We start from the raw sequence: 24,556 nt of genomic DNA on the forward strand, positions 1-24,556 counted from the left end.
CAGCCTTTGCCAGTCTGGCATCTGCAGAAGTACATAGATAAAAGATGAAAGGGTGCTTTTGTATTAATCCCATGCTGTACATTTCCCTTCTTACTTTTTCCCTCAGTCCCTAAATCAAGGCAAACATCTGGCCCGTATTGGGTGCTGCTTACTGTTCAGAATGAAACATGCTCACTTCCCCTGCAGCATTTCAAATTTAATAGAAAAGGAACGGCAGTAGAACTTGAGGATGTTACCCGATTAAAATGGGGACGGCAACTTCAGAGGGCTGGTTCAGATGTAAGACTAAAACTTTGCTTAGTAGGGAAATGAGCCTTTAAAAAATGCCTTGGGATTCTCATAACAATGCGATGTAAGTATAAAAGTGATTTAAATCTCACATATGAAAAGTTTCCAGGTTGTATAAAGGAAAGTTCATACACCTCTGAGCCTCCTTCTGGGTGTGACTGGGTGTGACCATGGGGCAACATTACCCAGCAGTGCAGAGCCCAGAAAAGGATGGGGGAGGAAGAATTGTGTCTGCCCTCACAAGATCTCACGGGGTGGTATTCATCCCCCAGGAACTCAGGTGAGAAAGGAAGGACGGAAGCCATTAAAAGGGTCTCTGGTTCTTTCCTTTCAACCTCAACTGGCGTCTTTGGGGGTTTGTTTGTTTGTTTGTTTGTTTCCCTTTCCCTCATTGAAATGTTAATTCCCTCATTATGTTAAGCATTGGAGAGAATTTTTGTTACAAGTGTGGGTGGAAATGGAATTGGGTAGGATCGGCATATTAGTAGTAGTTGTTATTATTGTTATTATTATTATTATTATTATTATTATTATTATTATTATTATTTATACCATGCCCATCTGGCTGGGTTTCCCCAGCCACTCTGGGCAGCTCCCAACAAAATATTAAAAATACAATAAAGCATCAAACATTAAAAACTTCCCTAAACAGGGCTGCCTTCAGATGTCTTCTAAAAGTCAGATACAGTGGTACCTTGGGTTACAAATGCTTCGGGTTAAGCATTTTCAGGTTGCGGACCGCGGGAAACCTGGAAGTACCGGAAAGGGTTACTTCCGGGTTTTGTCGCTCACACATGCACGGAAGCACTAAATCGTGCTTTGTGCATGCGCAGAAGTGCCAAATCACGTCACGCGTGTGCGCAGACGCGACACTGCAGCTTACGAATGCTGTGGGTTATGGACATGCCTCCGTCACAGATTACGTCCGCAACCCGAGGTTCCACTGTAGTTGTTTATTTCCTTGACATCTGATGGGAGGGCTTTTCACAGGATGGGCGCCATTTCTGAGAAGGCCCTTTGCCTGGTTCCGAGTAAATGGGTCTGAGGGGAGGATTCACTAAGACATGCCCAGCATGAGTTAGGATCTCTACCTAACAGGAATCTCTCCCCACTTGCCTAGTGAGAACCTGGATGCCAGGCTTTCATCAAACCAGAGTTCAATGCTGGAGAACTCCCACAGAGGGCCTTTCTAAGCTCAGTGCACTGCCATTCCATCAGCAAAGGCAGAGTGGAATGAGGAACTCATCCTTGTCCTACAGCCATGCCAACCCAGCTTACTGACCGTAGTCAGTGAAAATCTCATCTGGTTTTCACCGAACTTCAGTGTCTTGTCTCAATTTTTTTCACTGTTCTCATGGGCCACAGAATGTGCCTATTTAGGCAATACATAACTGGCATTGTCTTTGCAGTGTGTTGCATCAAAGAATCTCAGCTGTTATTGAATTCTTCTTCTCACTCTCCCCCCCCCAAAAAAAAATGACTCCATCTTCAATGTATTTAAGTGACCATTATTCAAGACAGTAACACAGGGAGCACAGGGTCACATTCCTGGAATTGGTTTTAAAAGGCTGTGAACTCCAAAGAAATATTATCAAAATAGCAATAGTGAAAACACCTCCTACATCTGCAAACACTCCAGAGATCCTGGCATCTGGTCAACAATGCCTATCCGTTCTTCACTGGAGAAGACATTCAGGTCTCCTGCCACTTTATGCCTAAATTCATCCTCTGCATCCCTAGCTGAAACACTCAAAATCTGACATGGGAACGAATATCCTGCACATGTTCAGGCAGGGACAAAGAAAGAACGGCTTAGCCAAGACTCAAAGACTCTGAACCCACTTGCAATGCTTTACTCTGAATTACATTGACTTAGAAAGTTGCTAACTTTCATTGATAGTCAGTAAACCCAAGCTAGACTTTCATATCTTACCCAGTGAGTATCATCTGCAAAGTCCAATGCATGTTGAGCCCCTTTCTGTAACTGTTGTGAAGGGAGACTCCAGAAGAGGCCATCTGAATTGCTCTGTCTGCAGACAAGATGGTGGTGTCTCCATTTGCCACCCTTTCTCAGGGCTCTCTCACAGGGCAGTGAGATAATATCACCAGAGGAGTGAGAGGCCCATCAAACTGATTCACAGACATGTGTATGAAGTTGTCTTTGCCTGCCTCTTTCCCTACATTCGTAGATCTCTAGGAGATGGGAGCTTTACATTTACCCATCAATTCCATTGACTCAAAAACCCTGTAATCTGATGAGTATGATGGGCACTAGTTTTTTATGCAGAAGCCTCAGCTATAACTATGACTGTGAATATACTATTTAATGTAGCCTACAAAAAGAAATTAAGCATATTTCAGAAATGGAGCTGAATAGTCATACCATGATGCTAGTGTTGTTGTTGCTGTTATTTCTGTTATTTAATAAATTTATAGTCCACTTTTCAAATAAATAAAAAAACTCTTCACAAAGCAGTATGTAAGTACACAGTTAACTAATGATCAAATTATATAGATGTATATGAAAAATTAATCACATGACTTAGTCATATGTACATTTGACTTTGTAAGCTGTGCCCTCCTCATTTACTGTCCCAATAATAAAATACAGATTTCCCCCCCTCATGGCCATCTGTAAAAAACAAGATGAATATATTTATTATAGCATAACCTTTTGTGGACTATAGTCCACTTCAGTTGATGCAGGTACTGGATTATAGTCCACAAGAGAAGCTTATTCATCATAAATTTGTCAGTCTTTAAGGTGCCACAAGATTTTCTTTACAAGACTTTCTTGTTTTTGTTTCCAGAGACTAACAAGGATATTTCTCTGGAAATTATTACAATGGAGTTCTGTGTTACAATTATTCTGTGAGAGGTTATCACACTCTAAAAATGTCATCAACCCAGTACTATTTTGGAGGAAATTAATTCACACACCCCCTCTGAATGTCACAAGCCAATTGCTTGTGGTTTTGCTCTATTTCTTGATTATGAGCTTCTCAGAACTGCAATTTTGCTACTAGATGTGTAAATCTAGCCTTCCCATTGTAACATATTATAATGTGTTTTCCATCCACAACTTTGGACACTATTGGTACTCCCCAAGGCAACATTAGAGGCCAAAGGGAAGGTAAGAGTTCATTTGGCCCCAACTGACTTTATTATATGGCTCATCACATAGTTTGTTGAATCAGCTGTTGTGTAAAAGTGCGTTGGGTGATTGATTTTTACAAGGGAAGCTGCAATGAACTTTCGTTTCCGGAATGGTAGGATTGATTCCTAAACATACTGCATATGAAAGGGCTACATCTCACTGTAGAAGAACCACAACTCACCTTGTCTTATGAGAAAATGGTATGCCTGAGGCTGCTGTCTATGAATCCAGGGAAGCTATATGTTGGAAAATTCAGGACAGTGTAGTTCTCCACACTAGATTCCAGTGAATGTAATGATGGCCACCACTTAGATGGCTATAAAAGAATATTAGACATATTCGTGGTGAATAAGGCCATCAATCACTGCTGGCCACGATGGCTGTTCTACCTCCACTGCTGGAGGCAATATGTTTCTGAATACCTACTGAAGTGAATCACAAGCAGGGACAGTGCTATTGTGGTTCTGGTCCTACTTGTGGCCTTCCTGTAGGCATCTGGTATGACACCAGAAAGTTGGACTAGAATGTGGGCCTTTGCCTGATGGCAGGACTCATCTTCTGTCAGGCTTCAGGGAATCAGATCCCTCCCCCGGTGGCAGCAAAGAAGCAGATTAAAAAAGAAGAGTTCTTACCAATTAGTTTATTCAATAATCACAGCGAGAGACAAAGGTATGCAATCTCTCTCTAGAAATGGTGTTGTTCCAAGTAAAGCCAAACTCCCACCCCCCGTCTCTCGTATCCTACGTCATCCCTGCACCGACTGAGCTGGGCTTTCTGTCTCTGAGCTTTCTGTTCGGCTACTCTCACTCAGAAAGTTGGCTCAGGAATGCTCTCCAAAGACTCTGAGTCCGCCAGCTGTCTCTCCCCTGGTGTTTCTTCTTCCTGCTGTTCCTCTTCCAATATTTCCCAGCTTTCCCCCTCTGCAATCTCTGAACTAGGTCCTTCTGCAAACCACTGTTCTAAATCTATACTGTCCTCCTATTCTTGGGAAGGTTCAGGAGAACAGTGGGCACCATTCCTCCTCAGTCCTGCCCCTGAAATCTTCTTATGTTCTGTTGCTGATTTTACTTTTGTTTGCTGTGCTGGTAGTATTTATGGGATTGTTTCCAAGCTTTGTTATTTTTGCTTTGCTTATTTTTATTTTTATTTTTTTAAAAACTCTTGCATTTCACATTGTTTTGAAGTCCGCTATGGAGAGGAAAAAGCGCTTATAAATTTATTACACACACACACATTTAAATTGCAGATGCATTTTAACATAAATACGTTGCTGCCATTTAAACTCGTTACCTGTTCTGTTCTATAGCTTGAGAACTACATTGTGGAAAACATGAAATCAGAGATGGCGCAGTTACAGCAGAACGCTGTGCAGAACCATACCGCCACCATGCTGGAAATAGGAACCAGCCTACTCAGCCAGACAGCGGAGCAGACAAGAAAGCTCACAGATGTTGAAACACAGGTATGTTTCCATGGTTGCATTCACCAGGCTGTTAACTATGACAAAACATTTTCCCCTTTACTCCCCTTTTTCTGTGTCATTTCCTCATACTGTGCTTCTCGGCATTTATTTATTTATATTTGCTGCAGGAAACACACTTATTGATTGGTGGTAACAGCAGCAAAGGCTGGTTTGAGTTAAAGTGTTCTGGTTTCAGCCAAATGGGAGTTGCTTGGTATAGTTTGCTCTGCATGTGTTATCTCAGGCCGGACTAGCCAAGAAAGTGAGCTGCTGCTGACTTCAAATAAACAGCTTGGCTACTAGCTGTGAGCAACTGAAGCATCGAATGTGTCGAAAAGTTCTGATTGTGCCTTTTATATATATGATCACTTGCCGCTTTATGCTAGCTTGGGTTGCTTTGATTTTCTCTTCAATGTTCACAGCCATGAAAAATACACTGTGCCCATGGAGTATTGCTATCGAAGACAATTATAGAATCCCAGGGTTGTAGAAATGTAGAGTTGGGAAAGACCTTTGGGGTCATCTAATCCAACTGCTTGCAATCCAAGAATCTCAACCAAAGCAGCAATGACAGATGACCGTCCAACCTCTGCTTAAAAACCTCCAAGGAAGGAGAATCCACCACCTGCCAAGGGAGTCCTTTTCATGGTCAAACTGCTCTTACTGTCATAAAGTCCTTTCTGATGATTAGTTGGAATCTCCTCTCCCTTAACTTGAATCCACTGGTGCAGGTCCTACCCTCTAGAACAGGAGAAAACACTCTTACTCCATCAATGCTGCTGTAGGGCAATGGTGGGGCACAGCCCATAGCTGAGGGGAGGAAGGATCCAATGTAGGACAGAATCTGTGGAAGGCACTTTGCTGAGGGTCCCCTTGAATCTGGATCCAGCCCTGGAACCTGGGAACAGCCAAAACACAAGTTTATCATCTCAGTGAGAACTTGGCCTGAATTGTAAGTTATTGTAGGGGCTTCTGTGACGTGCTTAAGATTGCAAGTCATTTAATGTCCCATGTGTAAGTTCATGTCCAACAATACTTCTCCTGTTGTTTAACGATGGTAGTGGAGGTGGGATGGTGTAGGCCATTCCATGTGTTGCCCCATGTGCTGGTCACACCCAGAAGTGGGATGGCCTATGGTGTAGTGGTTAAGAGCGGTGGACTCGTAATCTGGTGAACTGGGTTCGCTTCCCCGCTCCTCCACGTGCAGCTGCTGGATGACCTTGGCCTAGTCACACTTCTCTGAAGTCTCTCAGCCTCACTTACCTCACAGAGTGTTTGTTGTGGGGGAAGAAGGGAAAGGAGATTGTTAGCCGCTTTGAGACACCTTAAGGGGAGTGAAAGGTGGAATATCAAGTCCAAACTACTACTACTACTACTACTCCTCTTCTTCTTCTTCTTCTTCTTCTTCTTCTTCTTCCAGGGCTAAAGAAAAGACCAGACCCTTTCTGCCTGTTCAAGCTGTAATTAAGTAGGGACCCTGTTTCTACATAGCTTTAAAAGAGGATTAGACAAATTCATGGAGAAGAAGACTATTGCTGGCTGTTAGGCAAGATGGCTATGCACTGCCTCTACCACTGGAGGCAGTACTGCTCCTGAATACCATTTGCTGGAATCCACAGGAGGGGAGAGGGCTCTTGTGTCTGAATCCTGTTTCCCACACGCATTTGGTTGACCACTGTGATAACAGGATCCCAGACAAGATGGGCCATTTTGGCCTGATCCAGCAGGCTCTTCTCATAGTCTTATGTTCCCAACTGTCTATACCAAAGGCTAAGAGGTCTAGAGAACATGTGTTTGCTAATTGCAGTTCTGTTGGGAACCCATCACAGACAGGGCCTGGGTTTGAAGGGAGGAGACAGAGAAGTCCACAAGATCAGCATCCCAGCTTCTGATACATGTCCGTTGGCCCTAACTCATTGAGAGCCCTTTGATATTATCTGTCTGTTCACAATTCATAATTCCCCATCACTCTTTCCCCTTTCCCTTACGGTTTCAAGCATATGGTATCTAGCAGATGCTCCGCATCCAGACTGTCTGCTTAAAACAAATGTATGCATGTGTGTAATCACTACACTGGCCAGTTAGTTATACCAGCAGAGTGTTTGAGATGGATCATATTTTTTGTATTCTCCGAGCCTCAAACCGTGTTTACAGTATCCTTTCCTGAAATGATTACTTAAAACGCATATCAACATATAGAGTAACAAGATCAATTACACAAGAAAGGACAATTAATTTAGTCTAGCTAGAGATAATATACACATGGTGATGACAATATAGTCTTACTCAAGCTCTCAGCTTCTTAGTTTTCCATGGAAGGGCTAATAAAAGTTTCATATAAGACGGCCTTAGCTTGTAGGTAATGGAATATGAGCATGAGAAATTGCTGGAACCAAAATCTTATATTTTTAGTCTTAAGTCATAACAGAGAATAGAGGCTACACTATATATTTGAACTGCATTAGGAGAAAATAAGCATGTCAAGGTCAACTCACCCATCATCCTTGATAAACAAAGGCCGGCTTTTATATTACCAGAGCAGTGTAGATGCTGATCCCCATTGGCTTAGTCCTGCAGTCACAGTATTAAACATAAGAATTGACTTTTGGCACACATACAATATAGGGGGGATGCCCACTATCAGAAGGCAACACTAGAATTTATGCTTTACACAGGATTTCGACCAAAGATTGTGACCTTTTTTTGTTGAGTCACTCATAACACCAACTGGCAATGCTATCCAAATATGTAGAGAAAATATGTGTTGTGATACAACAAGATAAATGTGTGTTATTCAATAATTTTCTAGACAATCGCCCATCAGAACTGCCAGAGCCTTCTCTTTCTAATTTTATAACGACTGCCCCAAAACCTGATTTGATCATGCACGAATAAGTAGATTCACAATGTGATCCACAAGACAGAATTCTTGGATCTGAAGTGACTCATAGCTGGAGCACACATGATTTTGGGTCATGGTAGAAAATAGTCTGTCTCCCTGTAATGACAGGCCTGTTATATCCTATGGCAATTCTGCATTTGGCCAATGGTGCCTTCTTTAAATAACACACATGCACCATGCTTGGCATGCAGAGACATGATGATTGGTAGTGGTCCTATAAATTCTCCATAACCTGATTGGCATTGACAGCCTTATATTTTATGTGTATCTAGGAAGATTCCCCCATGCCCCATATATAGGAAGGAATGGGTCCCCCCCCCCAACATGTTTGGTTTAAAGGTGGGCTGAGGTCTGAGAACACTGAAGGCTACTGTTCTAGGTGGTGTTGTTCGGTAAGGACACAGGAAGAACCTAGTGAGGCTTAGAGTGACTGAAATTGAAGAAGCTCAAGGGAGGAATGTAGACTTACTTCCAAGGAGGTATGCAATATCTGAAGCTATGCTATAAATAAACCTAGACCAAACACAGCCAAAGAAATACCTTGGGACAATGATGTTTTGGAACTTCTGTTTACAGAACAGAAGCTGGGGAGCAGGTTGGCTTGTGTTTAAATTTAAATCACCCTGGCAAGTTTCTTAGGTAAATGGACTTCATAAAAGAACAATGGAAAACCTGTCGAGACCAAAATAAAATGTCCTGTTGGTGTGTCTCTGTTTTGCAATATTTTTCTTTTGGATCATCATGATATGTCTGGGACCAAGCAAAGCAGAACAGCAATGTTGACTGCTAAAGTCAAAATATTGGAAGGCCTATCAATTATTTCTCGCTTGCCTCCTTCAGGTACTAAATCAAACATCTCGACTAGAAATTCAGCTGCTGGAGAATTCATTATCTACTTACAAGCTGGAGAAACAACTGCTGCAGCAGACACATGAAATCTTGAAAATCCATGATAAAAACAGGTGAGTGCAGAGTTCTTTAATACTGTTGTACAGTATGCATGGAAGAACATTTGCAGTACCAAGAGGCCTTCTTCCAGACATTCTCTAATTAATTAATTGATTGGTTGGTTGGTTGGTTGGTTGATTGACTGATAGGATTTCTACTCCACTGTTTCTCACAAAGGAGCCCAGGCTGGCAAGCAACAAAACAATACAATTATATATGAGACTATCAGGTAAAATGGCCAGTACTCTATACTGTTATGCTTACAATGACCCTAAACTTTTGAATGATACCAGTGGATGAGAGGCAGCAAGGTGTGATACTGGCATCTCAAAAGAACCTGGAAACCAGAAAGACTCATGAAGGGGCTCTGCTTCCCTTCACCCCCATGTCAATCACTGGGGGAAGGTAAATAATGAGCAGTACAGTTGGTGAAAGGAGTGTGAGCTCTTCCTTCATACATTTGATACAATCACTGGCCCTGGGTGAATGATAAAGCACTATATTGCTGTAGGTAAGTGGTAGCTAAAATGATGGCCCTCTGAATATTGTTGGACCCATTAGGGCAGGCTTCCTCAACCTTGGCCCTCCAGCTACAACTCCCATGATCCCTAGCTAGCAGGACCAGTGGTCAGGGATGATGGGAATTGTAGTCTCAAAACATCTGGAGGGCCAAGGTTGAGGAAGCCTGCATTAGGGATGTAGGAATGTGCCTCATTCCATTCTGACGTTCATTCATACTGACATATTGGTCAATATGCTCAACTGAATTTTCTTTTCCCCTTGTAATATGCTACCCGCTGCATCATTCACGTAAGTAGAATTATACTGTATATGTATTTTTGTGGTGTGTAATGCCATACATAGACACCGTATTTTGATATTCATTTTTTTAGCATTATTTTCCTTACATCTCACTTCTTTGCAGTTATTTCATTGTGTTTATTTCAATGTAGTTCTCTCCTTTGTGGAAAGGCTGTGCTGTGCTGCGCTGTGCTTACAGTGGAATCCTCTGACATTCCTAGTGCTAATCAATCGCAGCTAGCATGGTACATGAGAGGATTTGTAGTCCAGCAATGGTATTGATTGGCTTGCGGAAACTATGGCTCTCAAGATATTGGTCAGTGATCAGGGATGATGGGAGTTGCTGTCTAGCAGCATCTAGAGAACCACAAGTTAGCTACACCTGCTCTAGATCAATGGGGAGAAATCGGGGCGGGGCAGATTGTGGAGGAATATATTTATTCATCTCCAACCTGAACCGTACATGGTTACCCACCTCTCCTTCCTTGCTTTGGAGATTTCTTTATTTCTCTTGCTGATCTTGGAATGAGATTGTCACCCCCACTTACATTCATCACTAGCATTGTTTTTAACTCTTTTTAACATCTATAGCTAGGGAAGGGTCTATGCATACTAAATCCTTAGGAGGCTTTTGGGGGAGGATTTTTCTCATTCTTTAAACAAAGTGCTACTTTAAAAAAAAAAACACCCTAGGAAGTCTCCCAGGTATGAAGAAATTCCTACTTTGTCTGTGGGTGGCCTTGTGTCACTGCCCTCTTGATTGGCAGAGGGCCACCAACTATAGGGGGAATTCTATATGGCCCTATCAGGAGTATTGAATATGGAGCAGGGCTATTCATGTTATCTTAAGAAACATTGTTCCATATAAAGGCAGGGGGTAGCTTAAGAAAGGGACAAATAGACAAATGAAATTGGATATTATTATGCTTTCCCAAACCATTCCAATTATTAACTAACATCAAGGCTGTTCTGGACTGCTTTTTGTGCTGTTTGAAATGTACTTCTTGGACAATTGCTGCACAAACACTTACACACACTGATATTCTCAAAGAACCTAGGAACAGCTTTGTGCTTAGCAAACAGTTTGCATGTATTCAGAGATGCTTTTAACAGGACATTCACAACCTGATTGTATCATTTTGCAGGATCTTTCGTTCCATTAATTGCACTTAGGAGATGATAAAACAATCTCATAGAGAGATATCGCATGATTCCTAAATGACTAGTTTATTAAGCAATTATTGTAGTCACCAAGTAGTTGACTTGGTTCTAACTAGGGATGGATGGAGCAGTCTGTTGCCAGTCAATGCTCGTTTCACATGTTTTCATCCTATTTCCACATTGATCTGTACATTTTGGAGGTGGGGAAATAATCCATATGAAAATTTGTATCCAAATACTTACTTAAATGCATATTTTATCACAAAATGCAAATTCACATTTTCTTTCAATATAGACATTTCTAAGCATATTTTATCCTAAAATATGTATTTTGGTGCATTTTTATAAAAGAAAATAACCATATCACAATATCTGGAAAAATCGAAAGTTTAATTACAGGCTCATCAATGTAGTTCCTCCCTCAAAAGCCTCCCAAGGATTTAGTATGCATTAGTCTGGCAATTGTTAAATAGACCAGTTTGCTTAAAAAAATGTGGAGCAGCGCCCTTAAGGACCTTCATATGTCACAAGAAAGCTCAACAGCCACTCATGCCGTCTTTCCATTCTGTTGCAGAAATGAAACCCCAGAACCATATGGGTGGGGTAAATTACATACCGTATTTTTCGCTCTATAACACACACCCGACCATAACATGCACGTAGTTTTTAGAGGAGGAAAATCCGTAGGCATGCCACCCGTAGGCATTCCCTCCATAACACGCACAGACATTTCCCCTTACTTTCTAGGAGGAAAAAAGTGAGTGTTATGGTGCAAAAAATACAGTAGGTGTTTCATTCATTCATTCATCCCACTGGGAAAGACAGCAACCATTGGGTGAAAATTGCAATTGGCTCTGTTCACATTGTTCTTAGCATTCAACCACTCTTGTACAACCAGAATTAAAGCTGTGGGAACGTGGTCTCTGCATCATTGTGGTAATGCATAAAAGGCCACTTAGTTATATAGGAATACTGGCCCTGTAGAAAGGCAGAGCAGGGAGATTCGGTAATAGGCTGAAATCTAGACCCTTTATAGGTAATGTGCTCTATCAACTTTTTTGCTTCCGTATTATTGAATTAGCTGCAAGACCATTACAAAGCTTCAGTGTCAAAGTGGAAATGTGTGTGGCTTTTTAACCCACTGACCTACTGATTGTATTAGTGACCTACCAATTATCGGCTTAGGCCTAAGTATTTATTTAGAATGTGGAAAAGGCAGAGATTCCTATAGGTGATAACTGGTGTGCTTAATATTTTGCATTTATTTATGTGCTTTAACAATGTGTCACAGTGTTAAGATATGTTTGGCAGCAAATAAACATGGCCTACCTTGACCTCTGTGTGCGGCTGCATCGACTTACACACTGATGTGCCCTTTTAATGTGATGAAATAGCCTGGCCTTCTATATGGAAGGAAGGGATGTGTTGAAAATCAACCTATTTTCATGCTGCAGTTAAAGGGGGGAAGGGGAGCAGAAACTGTTTGTTCAAGAAAGCAGAATGCAGTAAGGTCCATTAATAAAATTAGCAGGAGTGAGCAGACTGGAGAGATAATATTTTCTTGTTATAGAGATCACAACTTTTTCACTGTCTTGCTTATTTCCAAAAAGCCATTGAATTGGAACAACAGGATTGAGATACTAGGCTACTCAGAAATTTCCCTATAGATAATGGAGAAAAGTTGCCTAGCCCATAAACCACAAACGGGTTGAATTGAAAGTTTGGATAATAATTGAGTGAGGATGGTTCCTCAATATGCTTGTGGCATTGCCCCCTTCTAATGTTTTTCCCAGATTTTAGAATCTGGTTTTATTTCCAGAATGGCACTGATGCCTTAACTGTTCATCATACCTTAAACAAATAAAAACAAAATAAAAACCCAGAGTTTGTTCAGACCCCTGCACATAATCAGTTTGATGCTGTTTGCAGTTAACAGCTTTTTCCTTTGTGGGTTATGAATGCAGACCAGTACATATTTACTTATTGTTGTTTTGTTGTTTCTGTTTTAACTATCTATTTGTGATTTTATCTCATGTTTTAATCTTGTGTACCACCCTCAGATCTTTTGATGCAGGGCAGTATATAAATCTAATAAATATAATAAAAATAAATAAATATGTACTTAGATTAAATCACAGCACAAAAAGGAATCTGTGATTGCACAATCACATCACAGTTCTTCTAATCAATGCATGTACTTTAATCAATGCATTTTTCATACATAACAAAATGCAGGCAAAACTATCACATCTGTTCTTTTCAATGAACTGGCAGCATGCATGCATGCTTTGGAAAGCAGATTCCAACTGCAGCTCAGAGCAAAAAGTATCTGCATGTGAGATCATCACCAAGAACGATCCATGCCAGGGGTGAGTGAAAAGTAGCTCTGGATCTGTTTGTGGGCTGGCAACTTCCAATTGTTTAACAGCAGCAATGGCAACATGGCTCCCCCTGAACTCCAAATTATATTGCTGAAATGAAGAAAATTGGGGAAGGGGGACACACAGGAGTGGGGTTTTAGGGGCTGTGCAATCGGTTCTGGTACTGAAACAAATCATTAGGCTCAGAATTCTTTAATTCTAAGTACAGTTGTACCTTGGTTTGCGAACGCCTTGTGAGTCGAATGTTTTGGCTCCCAAACGCCGCAAACCCAGAAGTGTTCCGGTTTGCGAACGTTCTTTGTAACCCAAATGTCTGATGGGGCTTCTGTGGCTTCCAATTAGCTGCAGGAGCTTCCTGCAGCCAATCAGAAGCCACACCTTGGTTTCTGAACATTTTGGAAGTTGAACGGACTTCTGGAACGGATTCCATTCGACTTCTGAGGTACCACTGTATGTCTTTTGCATCCGGGTTTGATTGGTTGATCTTAAGGTTCTAGTTATTTTTTAAAAGGCTCATAAGTCATGAGGTTTATGAACTACTTTCAGTGCCAGAGGCAATATGCCTTTGAACATGATTTGCTGGGAATCGAGTGGGAGAGGACCACACCACTCATGTCCTGCTACCAGACTTCCTGCAGGCCTTTTGTTAGCCACCATGACTAAATGCTGGACTAAAGGAACATTTGGTCTGATCCTGCAAACTCTTCTTATGCTGTCAAACAAAATAGGTCTTGTCAACTGAGTTTGCCCATCCTGATCTACACGTTTCCTACCCCTTCCCCCACATACCAATCTTCCCCTGTAAGAATATTGTAATTTAAGGAGCAGCCTTTCGTTGGAAAGGATATCTCTGCGTTTCTAACACAAGGGCTTGCGACTGCTCAGCCATGAACAAAAAGTGCTTTAAAAAGGATTTTGGCATGAGAATTGCCACAGCAGCGACATTATGATCCCTTCACCAAATTTTTTTTTAAAAAAATCTGTGGTGTTAGTATAATGCGCTGTCAAAAAAACATCTGGTGCTATGCAAGAGGAATTTGTAATACCTTGGACGTAATTTTTTTTTATAGATGCATTGAAAACTATGGGCCAAAACATACATGATGTGGTGGGACATCTGTAATCAGAGCTCTTGATGTTTTATTACAGCTCTAAGCAGCTGTGGGACCCCCCAAATTAGACGAGGGCAGTGGCACCAGGAGGTGGCGCAGTGTTGAAACCTTTGTCTCTGTGCTGTTTTCCTAGTTAAAATATGTCCCTTCCCCTGAAGTCCCGTTGGGGGAAGCTAATAAGCTCAGGAGGTCCCCTTTCCTCCTAGTAGAGCTAATGGCAGCTTGGGGAGGGGGATTTTGGTCAGGGAAACAGAGCAACAGAGAAGCTGTGCTGGTCCCGGGGGGGGGGGGGTACCGTGCAGCGTGGTCTAAGTCCGGTCCTGGGTTGAGGGCAAGGAGGCTGTCCGTCAGGGGGGAAGAGAGGTCCAAAGCAAGGAGTCGGGAGTGGTCAGGAACTCAGGCGAGCAGGTCAGGGTGCCGGCAGGAACAGGATACCAACAATGTTGCTCCCGCAACCTGGGTCTGGGCTGACTGGCCTTTATCTCCTCTGAGGCCTAGGGCAGTCCCAGCCCATAGGTGACTCACCTCTCCTGGCCTTAAGGTGAGCACTCCTCCTGTGAGAACTTAGTTCCCTCCGCCTCTCTGCCCTGAGCCTCTGCAGCTCCAGAGAGGATGGAGGGTTACTGGACCCAGAGGCAAACTCAGCTTCCCCTGACAGGGCTGAGAGAGGCGCACCTGCAGGCAATGGGTCCTCAATCACCTCCGGAGCCAGAGCGGATTCAGCTGGTGTCTGCTCCTGAGGATCTGGCACAGGTGAGGGCCCTTCAGGTTCAAGCCCCAGCCCCGGCTCAGCCGGCCCTGGAGGCGGGGACTCTTGTGCAGGCTGGGATTCCTCAGGTTCAGCCTCTGAATCTGATTCCCAGGCCATCACAGAAGCACTGGACATCATTTCCCCCAGCACTCTGCCCCATTCCAATTCATTCCACCCCACAGCTGGTATCCTGTGCCTCCACAGACAGAGACAATATGTTTCCAAATACCAGTTATTGGAAACAACGGGAGGGGAGATTGCTCTTGTGCTCATGTCCTCCTAGCGGGTTTCCCACAGGCACCTGGGTGGTCAATGGGCCATTGGCTTGATCCAGCAGGCTCTTCTGATATTCTTCTGCTATGAAGCCTTTTTTACAAAATAATTAAAAGCCAGGAGATCTGATCTCCTGCATCACATCAGCAGCACCTCTGCCTGCGAAATCCCCGCTATGGAAAGGCTCCGTGGGCTCCTCTGTTGTGGCGTTTTGATTTGCGGCAAAGCCTCAGTAGCTTGCCAAGCTTTTGTTTTTATCCCATTCCTGCTGTTTGCTTGCATTCTGTTTGGCTCTGTGTAAACAATCCCAGTTTGTATTGCTTGTTATTCTGTGGTGTGTGTGTGTGTGTGTGTGTGTGTGTGTGTGTGTACATGCCTTCTAGGTGGCCCCATTGGCCTGAAAGGTGGGTTGAAGAAATGCTCTTATGACTAAATAAAATGTCCAGTTTACATCCCCCCCAATAAATATTTTATTTTATTTCAAAATTTAAAGTTACATTTTATCACTCAATAGTTAAAATCCTATTTAATAATAATAATAATCTTTTATATTTATATTTATATTTATATTTAATTTATATTTATATTTATATTTATATTTATATTTATATTTATATTTATATTTACATGCTGCCCATCTGACTGGGTTGCCCCAGCCACTCTGGGTGGCTGCCAACAAAATATTACAAACACATCAACCATAAAAAAACTTCCTGGAATACTGTTGCCTTCCCACTCACCCATCCTCAATGTTTATAATCAAGATTACATACAATTTCATTCTAAAATTCCATCACATCCAGTTTCATCTTCTTTAATGGTTTTCTTAATAAGTTCTGCTGTTTTTTTTCCTTAAACTTCAAACCCCGCTGTGGACTTCACATATGGAAAATTACTTTTTAAATAGATTAGAAAAGGTTTCCAGTACTCCTTGAAAGAGCCAGTTTACATCTTCAGAAAGAAATAACATGTATTTTATTAATAACAGCAACAACCGCAACAAAATAGGCCCCATCAGTTAGCTCAATGCAAGGGATTGCTTACGGTTGTTGTTGTTTTGAAAAAGGATGACAACTCTTACTTCTGATGTTTGTGAATTGCTTTATTTGTTTTAAAATACTTGTAGGCTGAATCACCAAGTTTCGCTGAACCATGTTCCACTTATGTGCTGAGAAATCAAAACAATAAGCCAGATAAAACACATTGACCTCCTAATACAAGACAACAGAAGGAAAGCTCTCTCAGAGAAGAATATTGCTGACGTGAATGCCAAGTTTCAAGTCATTCAAGCCCCTTGGGAGAAAAACTGGCTTCTGGAGGTGAGGCAGTAAAAGATTCCAAAACCATGAAGCCACCACAGAAAAGGCCCTGTGCCCTGTGCCTGCCTGTCTCACAGATCTAAGTTGTAGGTGAGCAAGGAGGGCTCCCTTTGCTGATGTTAATGTTAATATTTTTAGCAGAACCAGTAAGGGAGTGAAACTCGAATTAGAAAAAAAAAGTGTGCAGATAAGGTCAAGGTCAAGATCGTCAGAGAATTCCATCTCTAAGACAACCATTCCAGCTTCGTAGCAGGTGAAGTGTCATCTCGAATTCCCTTATACATATAAAATACAGTAAAAATGTAGACGATATGCAGGGCATTTATCCCAGTGATGGCAGTTATCTGTATCTATTGGGCAGACTAAATCTTATTATCTGTACTTTTAAAATGTCCAAGCTCTTGAGAACCCTAATATATATCTAAGTACTGGCCCACATCCTGTTCTCAAATGCATCTGAGTTAAAATCCTCTTTAAACTTCAAGCATGGTCTGGACTGGATTAGCAGATCTACCTTGCAAAGGAAATTGTCTGAATCAAGCAATCCTAGCCCCAGGGGAGAATCATCAGGGCTGGTTCCACGGTCTACTTCATCACCTTTTTTTTCCACAGTAGCTACAACAGAGAATTTTTTACATTGGCCTTTCTGTCTAACCTCTCCCTAAGAGTGAAGTTTATTAGGAGAACAGGGAGAAGGGGGTTATGTATACTCTCCTGCTGATCCACCCTGCTGGTTTACATCCTGACAAATGTAACGCACCATTTCTCCGGTAGAAAATTGATTTCGGGCCTCATTTAAGATCAATAGACTTGACAGCATTAGATAATATTGTGGCATTTGAGACTAGGAACTAGCGGCTCTTAAACGTTGCCATCTAAAAGAATATGCCCCCTAGCTAACATGCCCTAAAGACAACACACTTTTCTTTGCACCTTTAACCTGATCTTGCAACATCTAAAGCCTATTTCAAATGATCTGTATTTCCTATGTGGGCTGTAGTAATAGACACAATCATGATCATTATTCATGAAAATCCACATGTGGCCTTCTTGCTTTTCCTACATGCTCTCCATGTAGGAAACGTATGATATTTGAAGCATCCCTAATTATTTCCTTGAAATAGGGATGGATCTGTCACGTTTTGTTCTCAGAGGCTCATTTTCCCAACATTAAATCGAGTTCTCCCCATTTTTCAGCAATTTGCTAATTCTTTTTCTTCTTCTCTTAATCCTCGTGAAAATTTATCAGCATTTTAGAGTGAATTTCTCCCAATGAACACATTTTTATATGCAGGGTTTTATTTTTTACTATCTGTTTTTTCAAGAACTTTATAATGCGCATTTCACAAAACACATGCAATTAGTTTCCCTTAAAAAAATGCCAACACTTGATCTTATCAAAAATTTAAAATAAATAGAATCCAAGTCTTGAGCTGGCCGCAGTGTGCCCTGCAAACTCTGAAGTAAAGGGCTGATAGAAGGTCTCAACAGCAGGACTTTATTCTCTGCTGGTATTTCTGCCTTTAAACATGGCTTCGAGATCTACCATCTAAATATAGGCCTGTGGTTTCATTGTGAGGTTTGTTGTGCAGCTAAATAAAGGAGACATGAAATTAGTGGTCTGACCACCGTTGACAAGTAATTACCATGTTACTGAGAATGTCACCCTTTCTGGATCTGCATACCACTCTGAACACTTCAATATGGTTTTCATTGCCATTTCTGCAGAGAAAATCATTAAGGCAGTGTGTATGATTCCCTTATCTATACACTGATTCTGAAATTAATACAAAACCACATTTGTAAATATAAACGGGAAGGGGAAATCTAAAATACCCAGCCTCTTTATTGCACTACATGAAGCTGACATGACTTTCATGAAGTCATCTATAAATGGTCAGATGTGTTGTTGCTTAAGCGGTAAAACATCTGTAGGCTTCCTCATTCCACAACATCCCAGTCAGTGGGGTTAAAAATGCTACCATCTCTCTTTCTTCCTTGACATAGGCAACATTCCACTAATCTAACTCCCGTGGCCGACTCATTACTGGGAATTAATTTACTGTTATGTAAAATATTGTCTGGGAGGTAACAAACAAGACAGCATGCTGCATTGTGGAAATCAACAGATATATACAGACACCCCCACTTAACCTCCCTCCTCAAGGAAGCAGTACATCATAGATCCTTTGAAATTTAAGCTTTCCTGAATTTTGCAATGCAGCTCTTCACCCAAGCAGTGTGTACAAAAATGCATATACTAAGATAAAGTGTGTGTGAAAGTGCACATGCACACAACAATAACATAGAAAAATGCATTTGATTCGGGGAAAGCACTTGCAAAAATGTGTATATTTTTCAAAACATACACAAATTTTTACAGTTGTACAGTCGTACAGACTGTACATAGTTACAGTCGTACCTTGGTTCTGGAACGCCTTGCCACTCAAACTTTTTGGCTCCTGAATGCCACAAGCCCGGAAGTGAGTGTTCCAGTTTTGAAGGTTTTTTGGAAGCTGAACATCTGACACAGTTTCCCCGCTGCATCCGATTGAGTGCAGGAAGCTCCTGCAGCCAATCAGAAGCTGCGCCTTGGTTTTCAAACGTTTACAGAAGTCGACTGGACTTTTGGAACAGATTCTGTTCGAGAACCAAAGTATGACTGTATTAGGAAAAAATACCACATTAAAATGTTGGCGTATTTTCATGAGGATCTACCAAAAAAAGAAAAGCAAAAAACAAATTGTTGCAGAAATGGTGTATAGAGGGTTCAGTATGTGGGGGACACTGGTGGCGCTGTGGGTTAAACTACAGAGCCTAGGACTTGCCGATCAGAAGGTCGGCAGTTCAAATCCCTGTGACGTGGTGAGCTCCCGTTGCTCGGTCCCTGCTCCTGCCAACCTAGCAGTTCAAAAGCACGTCAAAGTGCAAGTAGATAAATAGGTACCGATCCGGCGGGAAGGTAAATGGCGTTTCCGTGCGCTGCTCTGGTTTGCCAGAAGCGGCTTAGTCATGCTGGCCACATGACCCGGAAGCTGTACGCCGGCTCCCTCCGCCAATAAAGCGAGATGAGCGCCGCAACCACAGAGTCAGTCATGACTGGACCTAATGGTCAGGGGCCCCTTTACCTTTACCTATGTGGGGGACAGCTTTCTTATGAGCATCCTAGAAAAGCCAAGCAGAAGTGGTTGTAACAATAAGAACTGCACTAACTGCTTTGAGCTTCCCAGAAACATCTGGTTGGCCATGGTGGGAAGCAGGGAGGCTGGACTCAATCGGCCTTTTGCCTGATCCAGCAAGGCTCTTTTCATGTTCTTCTAATCCATAATCCCTCCTACTTTTCACTTTGTGAGACAAAAAGTCATGCTTTTAGGAGGTGTGTTTCTTGTACATCAAATGTTTTATAATTTAAATGGAAAGCATATTTGTGTTTCATTTTCATTACTTTTCCTTTCTAGAAAAATATTACTCCAGAGTGTAGAAGCAGATCCATGGCTTTAATTAAGTATATGTTTATCATATGTAACATCCCACATTGAATGTCTGTGATAGTCAATAAAAACAATAACATATGGATACTATTATATCCCGAGCTTTGGGTAGATGAACTGTGTTCAAGGCACTCTGCCACTGATCTGTTATCCAGAAATAAAAGCCTTAAGAGGGATGTGGGGGGAATTTCAAATTAAATCTTGGATAGCACGTGGATCACTGGCAGTCTTGAATCCACTGGTTAGTCTGTGGATATAAAAAGCATGATCTTTGGCATACGGAATCAAAGGACTGGTCTGCAGATGGGATATATTTACATCTTCCTTGTTATAACAGGAAGGTTTTGATGCTAAAACCTCCAAGCAGCACCACATGAGTGGTTTTATGATGCTGAGTCTTGATGCTAATATTGGACTACCACGAGTAGTCCATTGCTATAGTGTCCAGTGGAACTCTGGGGCAAAATGCACATCCATTTATGAAGATGCTCCCCAATCATCTCTGTAAGAGATAGACCTGGTGATTAGGGATGTGAGTGAAGATTATCAGGAACAGATACAGCTTTTAGGAGCTCATAGTGCTCACCTCAGAGAAGAGTGAGCGGGAGAAGAAAATGTCCTATTTAGATTTGCAGTCCCCCAACCCTCTTCCTTCCTCTGAAACCAACAAAGCCCATAGCAGTGATGTGCCCACAGGGAGAGGAATGGGAAAAAGCCATATATTTTCCTCTTTCAGGCTAAGAAGGAGAGCAGGCCAAGAAAAAGGATGCCGGTGACCCTTTCGTAAATGTAGTTTCCAGAGAAAGATGTAAAGATGCTTGTGATAGAAGAACCTTGGCTGTTTGGAGACCTACCTCAAAAGGAGAGGCAACTCTTCCAAACTCCGAGCTACCTATCCCACTGGGAGCAAGATCTGAGTGTGAGTGGGAATAAAAATCCCATAATAAGGAGGACCATGTTCCCACATGGGGAACTTTCCAGAACCGTTCCAGTGGTGGGTGGAGCCAGAGAGAAAAGTGGCTGGCGCAATGGAGGAGACTCTTACTTTGGACATTTCAACTACACAAAATCCAGGGGTTTCTATACGGACATCCCTTTTCCAGTCAGGGAAGCAATAGGCATTTTTGTAGTTCAAGGACATTCTGGTTAGGCCCAAACACTTGAGGGAGGAGAGTGTGGATCTGGGGTGTTGAGTAGTGTGACCCTGAGAAGGGTCTGTGGAGAGAGTACTGAGGGTCAGAGAGGGACTCCGAGAAGGCCACATTCTGCCCCCAGGTCCAAGGTTCCCCCATCCCCTTATTCTAGCCTGAAGTTCTCAATGAAGAGTGAACGCCCTCTGATTCACCACGAAAATAAATTTCAAACATGCACAAGCCAACTTCACTGAAAGAAATTCTGGCAGAGTGAAGTATCATGTTAGCTTGTGACTAATTTCCTCTTTGGATGAACTATTATAGTCTTTATCTGGATCACCTTTGCTGTGTCGGTTTTCACTTCCCTGTTCTCTAAAGACGCTATGTACCTCACATAACTCTACAATCTGAGAACAGTCAGGGTGCTGTATTTCCTCTGACACCTCACAGAGAAATTAACTAGATTTGGAGAAACTGATATTTTTTAACTTTAAATGTCCTTGGATCCTAGTACAACTAAAGACTATGGGGGCAAGGGGGACACACGAGGATCTGGGTATCACTCTCATTTAGAGAGAGAGAGAGAGAGAAGATCTTACATCATCTTGCTTTTTCTAAAAACATATTTAATATATTCCTGTATGCTGTACATGTTATCTCACTTGGAAATCTGAATCGTAATAAAATGTGCACGGGGGTGGGTGGGTGGTATTTTTATTTTCCATGCAGCCATACTCAGTCTAGTCACCTTTACTCTTTAGCCAAATATTAGTTTTCAGATAGGAAACCATTCACATTATAACAATGGTATGTTGCCAGGTGTCAAGGTTTGGCCATGTTTGTCAGCAGTATTATCCAGAAACAGGCCTGCGTTATGTTGCTCCTCTGAGGAGGAGCAATGAGGGGCTCACTAGGCTTTTCGAAACTCATTTCCGCTCCCTTTGCAGTTTCTCCAGCCAGTAACCTCCAAACTGTCTTGAAATCACACTTTAAATGCAACTCGGTGCTGCATTTTAGTGTAGACTCTTCTGCTGTAATGATAAACTATGGTCAGGGGAGGACCCATCCTGTTTAACCACCTGTGGCAAAACGTGAGGTGCCCTTTCCCTCAGAAGCCTCACTTGCCTAGGTCACATGGCAGTGGCTTCTTCTGGCAAGATCTCACAGAACTCGCACAAGATCTCACAGAACTCTCACGAGAGCTTGCCAGAAGAGGTCATTGCTGCACAAGTGCTGCCCTGCAGGATTCCACCACCCAAGGTGGCGACCTCAGCCCACCTCATGGGCAGGCATGCCTTGACTATAGTTTATAGTAATAATAAAGTGAGCTTTGGGCTAGTGTGCTTCTCCTTCGCTCCTCCTCCCCTTATCCTCTTATTCTTTGCAGATGCTAGCTGCCCACTGTATTGGGAATCTCCCCTAAAAAAAAAAAGTGTATTTTAGGAGAAAGTTGCAGTTCAATGCAGATGCATTTTCATGAGGATTTTTTAAAATAAAAAGTTGCAAACTGATGTGGAAATGTGGAGAGCTGAAATTAAGAGTGGGGAATTGAGAAACCGAGAAACCAAAAGTGACGGATGCAACCACTCCTATCGTTGGGAGGCTACCCTCCAGAGCTGGGTTGGTTCTCAAAGGCTTTGGGCCCCTTCCACATATAAAAGACAGCCAGCGTGATGTACTAGTTACAGTGATGGACTAAGAACTGGAAGACTAAGATAATAGTCCCCACTCAGCAACCTTGGCCAATCACTGTCTCTCAGCCTAACCTACCTCACAGGGTGGTTGTGAGGGCAAAATGAAATGGACAACCATGTGTACCACGTGGAGCTCCTTGGAGGAACGGCGGGATATAAATGTAATGAATGAATAAATGAATGACCTGCAGCCTCTCATCTCCTCTGCTTGATTCTCCAACCAGCTACTCCCATACACTAGCACTAACAAAGATGTGGTATTGATGTGTTTTGCCCCTACTAGTTTATTGGAACACAAAATCCTTGAAATGGAAGAAAGACATAAAGGGGAGCTGGATACATTGAAGGAGGAGAAAGAGAACCTGCAAGGCTTGGTTTCACGCCAGACCTACATCATCCAAGAACTGGAGAGGCAGCTGAGTAAGGCAACCACCAATAACAGTATTCTGCAAAAACAACAGCTGGAGCTCATGGACACCGTTCACAACTTAGTCAGTCTTTGTTCTAAAGAAGGAGGTAAGATGGCATATGCTTGAACAATTAAATCAGGGGTGGCTATGGATTTCTCCACAGAATGTCTCTAATACAATGACTTCCAACTTATTGAGTCAATTCTGTCCCAGATTTCTATTAGCATGTTATTCTGAGGATAAAGCTATATTTTCCAAATACCTGCTTAGGCCGGCTTCCTTGAACACATTCAGAATCAAATGACCACGGGGCCTCCTTGTGGATTGTAAAGCCATTATCCAATTTAACACCTAAGATTATAATGTAGACTTTCAGACTTACTATGGTATGATTCAGCGGGTTGCTAGATGCCCCCCCCCCAAGTTCTGCATGTCCCCATCTGACCTCACAGAAGTGTTGTATGAGTAGAACTTAAGCATAGTTAAGTGGGCAGGAGTGAATAAGACAGATTAAGGAATTGTTGGGACAGGGATGAGTTCTAAGCCTAAGCACAGCAACTGGACTCCCATTTTTGAGGATTTTGCTAGGTAGCCACCAGGACCAGTCCTACCAATGGACCAAGTGGGACTAGTAAGTGCCAAGAGATTTCCAGGATAAGCTTCATAACACATGCATTAGACAAGCATATATTGACATGTTAGTATTAAAGCAGCACCCATGGAAGTTTTATCCTCAGAACAATCCCTTGAGGGAGCATAACAGTGAGAATCGTGGCTGAGCTGGGACTTGTGTTTGCCTTGGGAAAGGCTGGACTAAACAGAGTGGGGTGTCGAAGGGACCCTGGGTCAACCTGGGTGAACCAAGTACATGTTCAAAACCCAGGATGACGAGAGTAGCAGATCACTACAGTTCCACATAGCAAAGATGGCTGGACACAGGGCTTGCAGAATCACAGACAGATCCCCAGGAGGCATCAGAGTCAACCACTTGTTCATAACAAAGTCCCTACTCCTGCAGAGCCTTTATATCTCTCTAGGCCCTGTCAACCTCTCCTGGGTCTCATTTGCTTTCCAACCAGTAGGGATCATTGAAAGGGCAGCCTCCAGACCTGAAATGGAGCACCACCACTTGGTGTGCTCTTTGTGACCATAGGAAAGTTAGAGGTCTCTGCTGGGGTGGGACATGGTGGCTCTACTGTCACTAGGGATCATGGTGACTTAGGTCCAAGTGCAACTGCATCAGAGCTTTTGTCTTTACCAACCTACAAGAAAT

At 42.4% G+C, this 24,556-nt stretch overlaps 1 protein-coding gene across 1 annotated transcript in view; it reads left to right on the top strand.

Annotated features, from left to right (window-relative positions):
* Window positions 1–24,556, top strand: part of ANGPT1 (angiopoietin 1) — a gene marked incomplete at its 3' end in the record, with an annotated part of 146,321 nt that overhangs the window by 72,833 nt on the left and 48,932 nt on the right. The window contains exons 2-4 of the mRNA XM_081012697.1: window positions 4,752–4,907; window positions 8,650–8,771; window positions 23,157–23,389. Of these exons, the coding sequence (XP_080868823.1) occupies window positions 4,752–4,907; window positions 8,650–8,771; window positions 23,157–23,389 (511 nt within the window). The remainder of the gene's footprint in view (window positions 1–4,751; window positions 4,908–8,649; window positions 8,772–23,156; window positions 23,390–24,556) is intronic.

Source organism: Podarcis pityusensis (assembly GCF_964106645.2).
Source record: "Podarcis pityusensis genome assembly, chromosome: 7".
In the NCBI taxonomy this organism is placed as follows: domain Eukaryota; kingdom Metazoa; phylum Chordata; class Lepidosauria; order Squamata; family Lacertidae; genus Podarcis; species Podarcis pityusensis.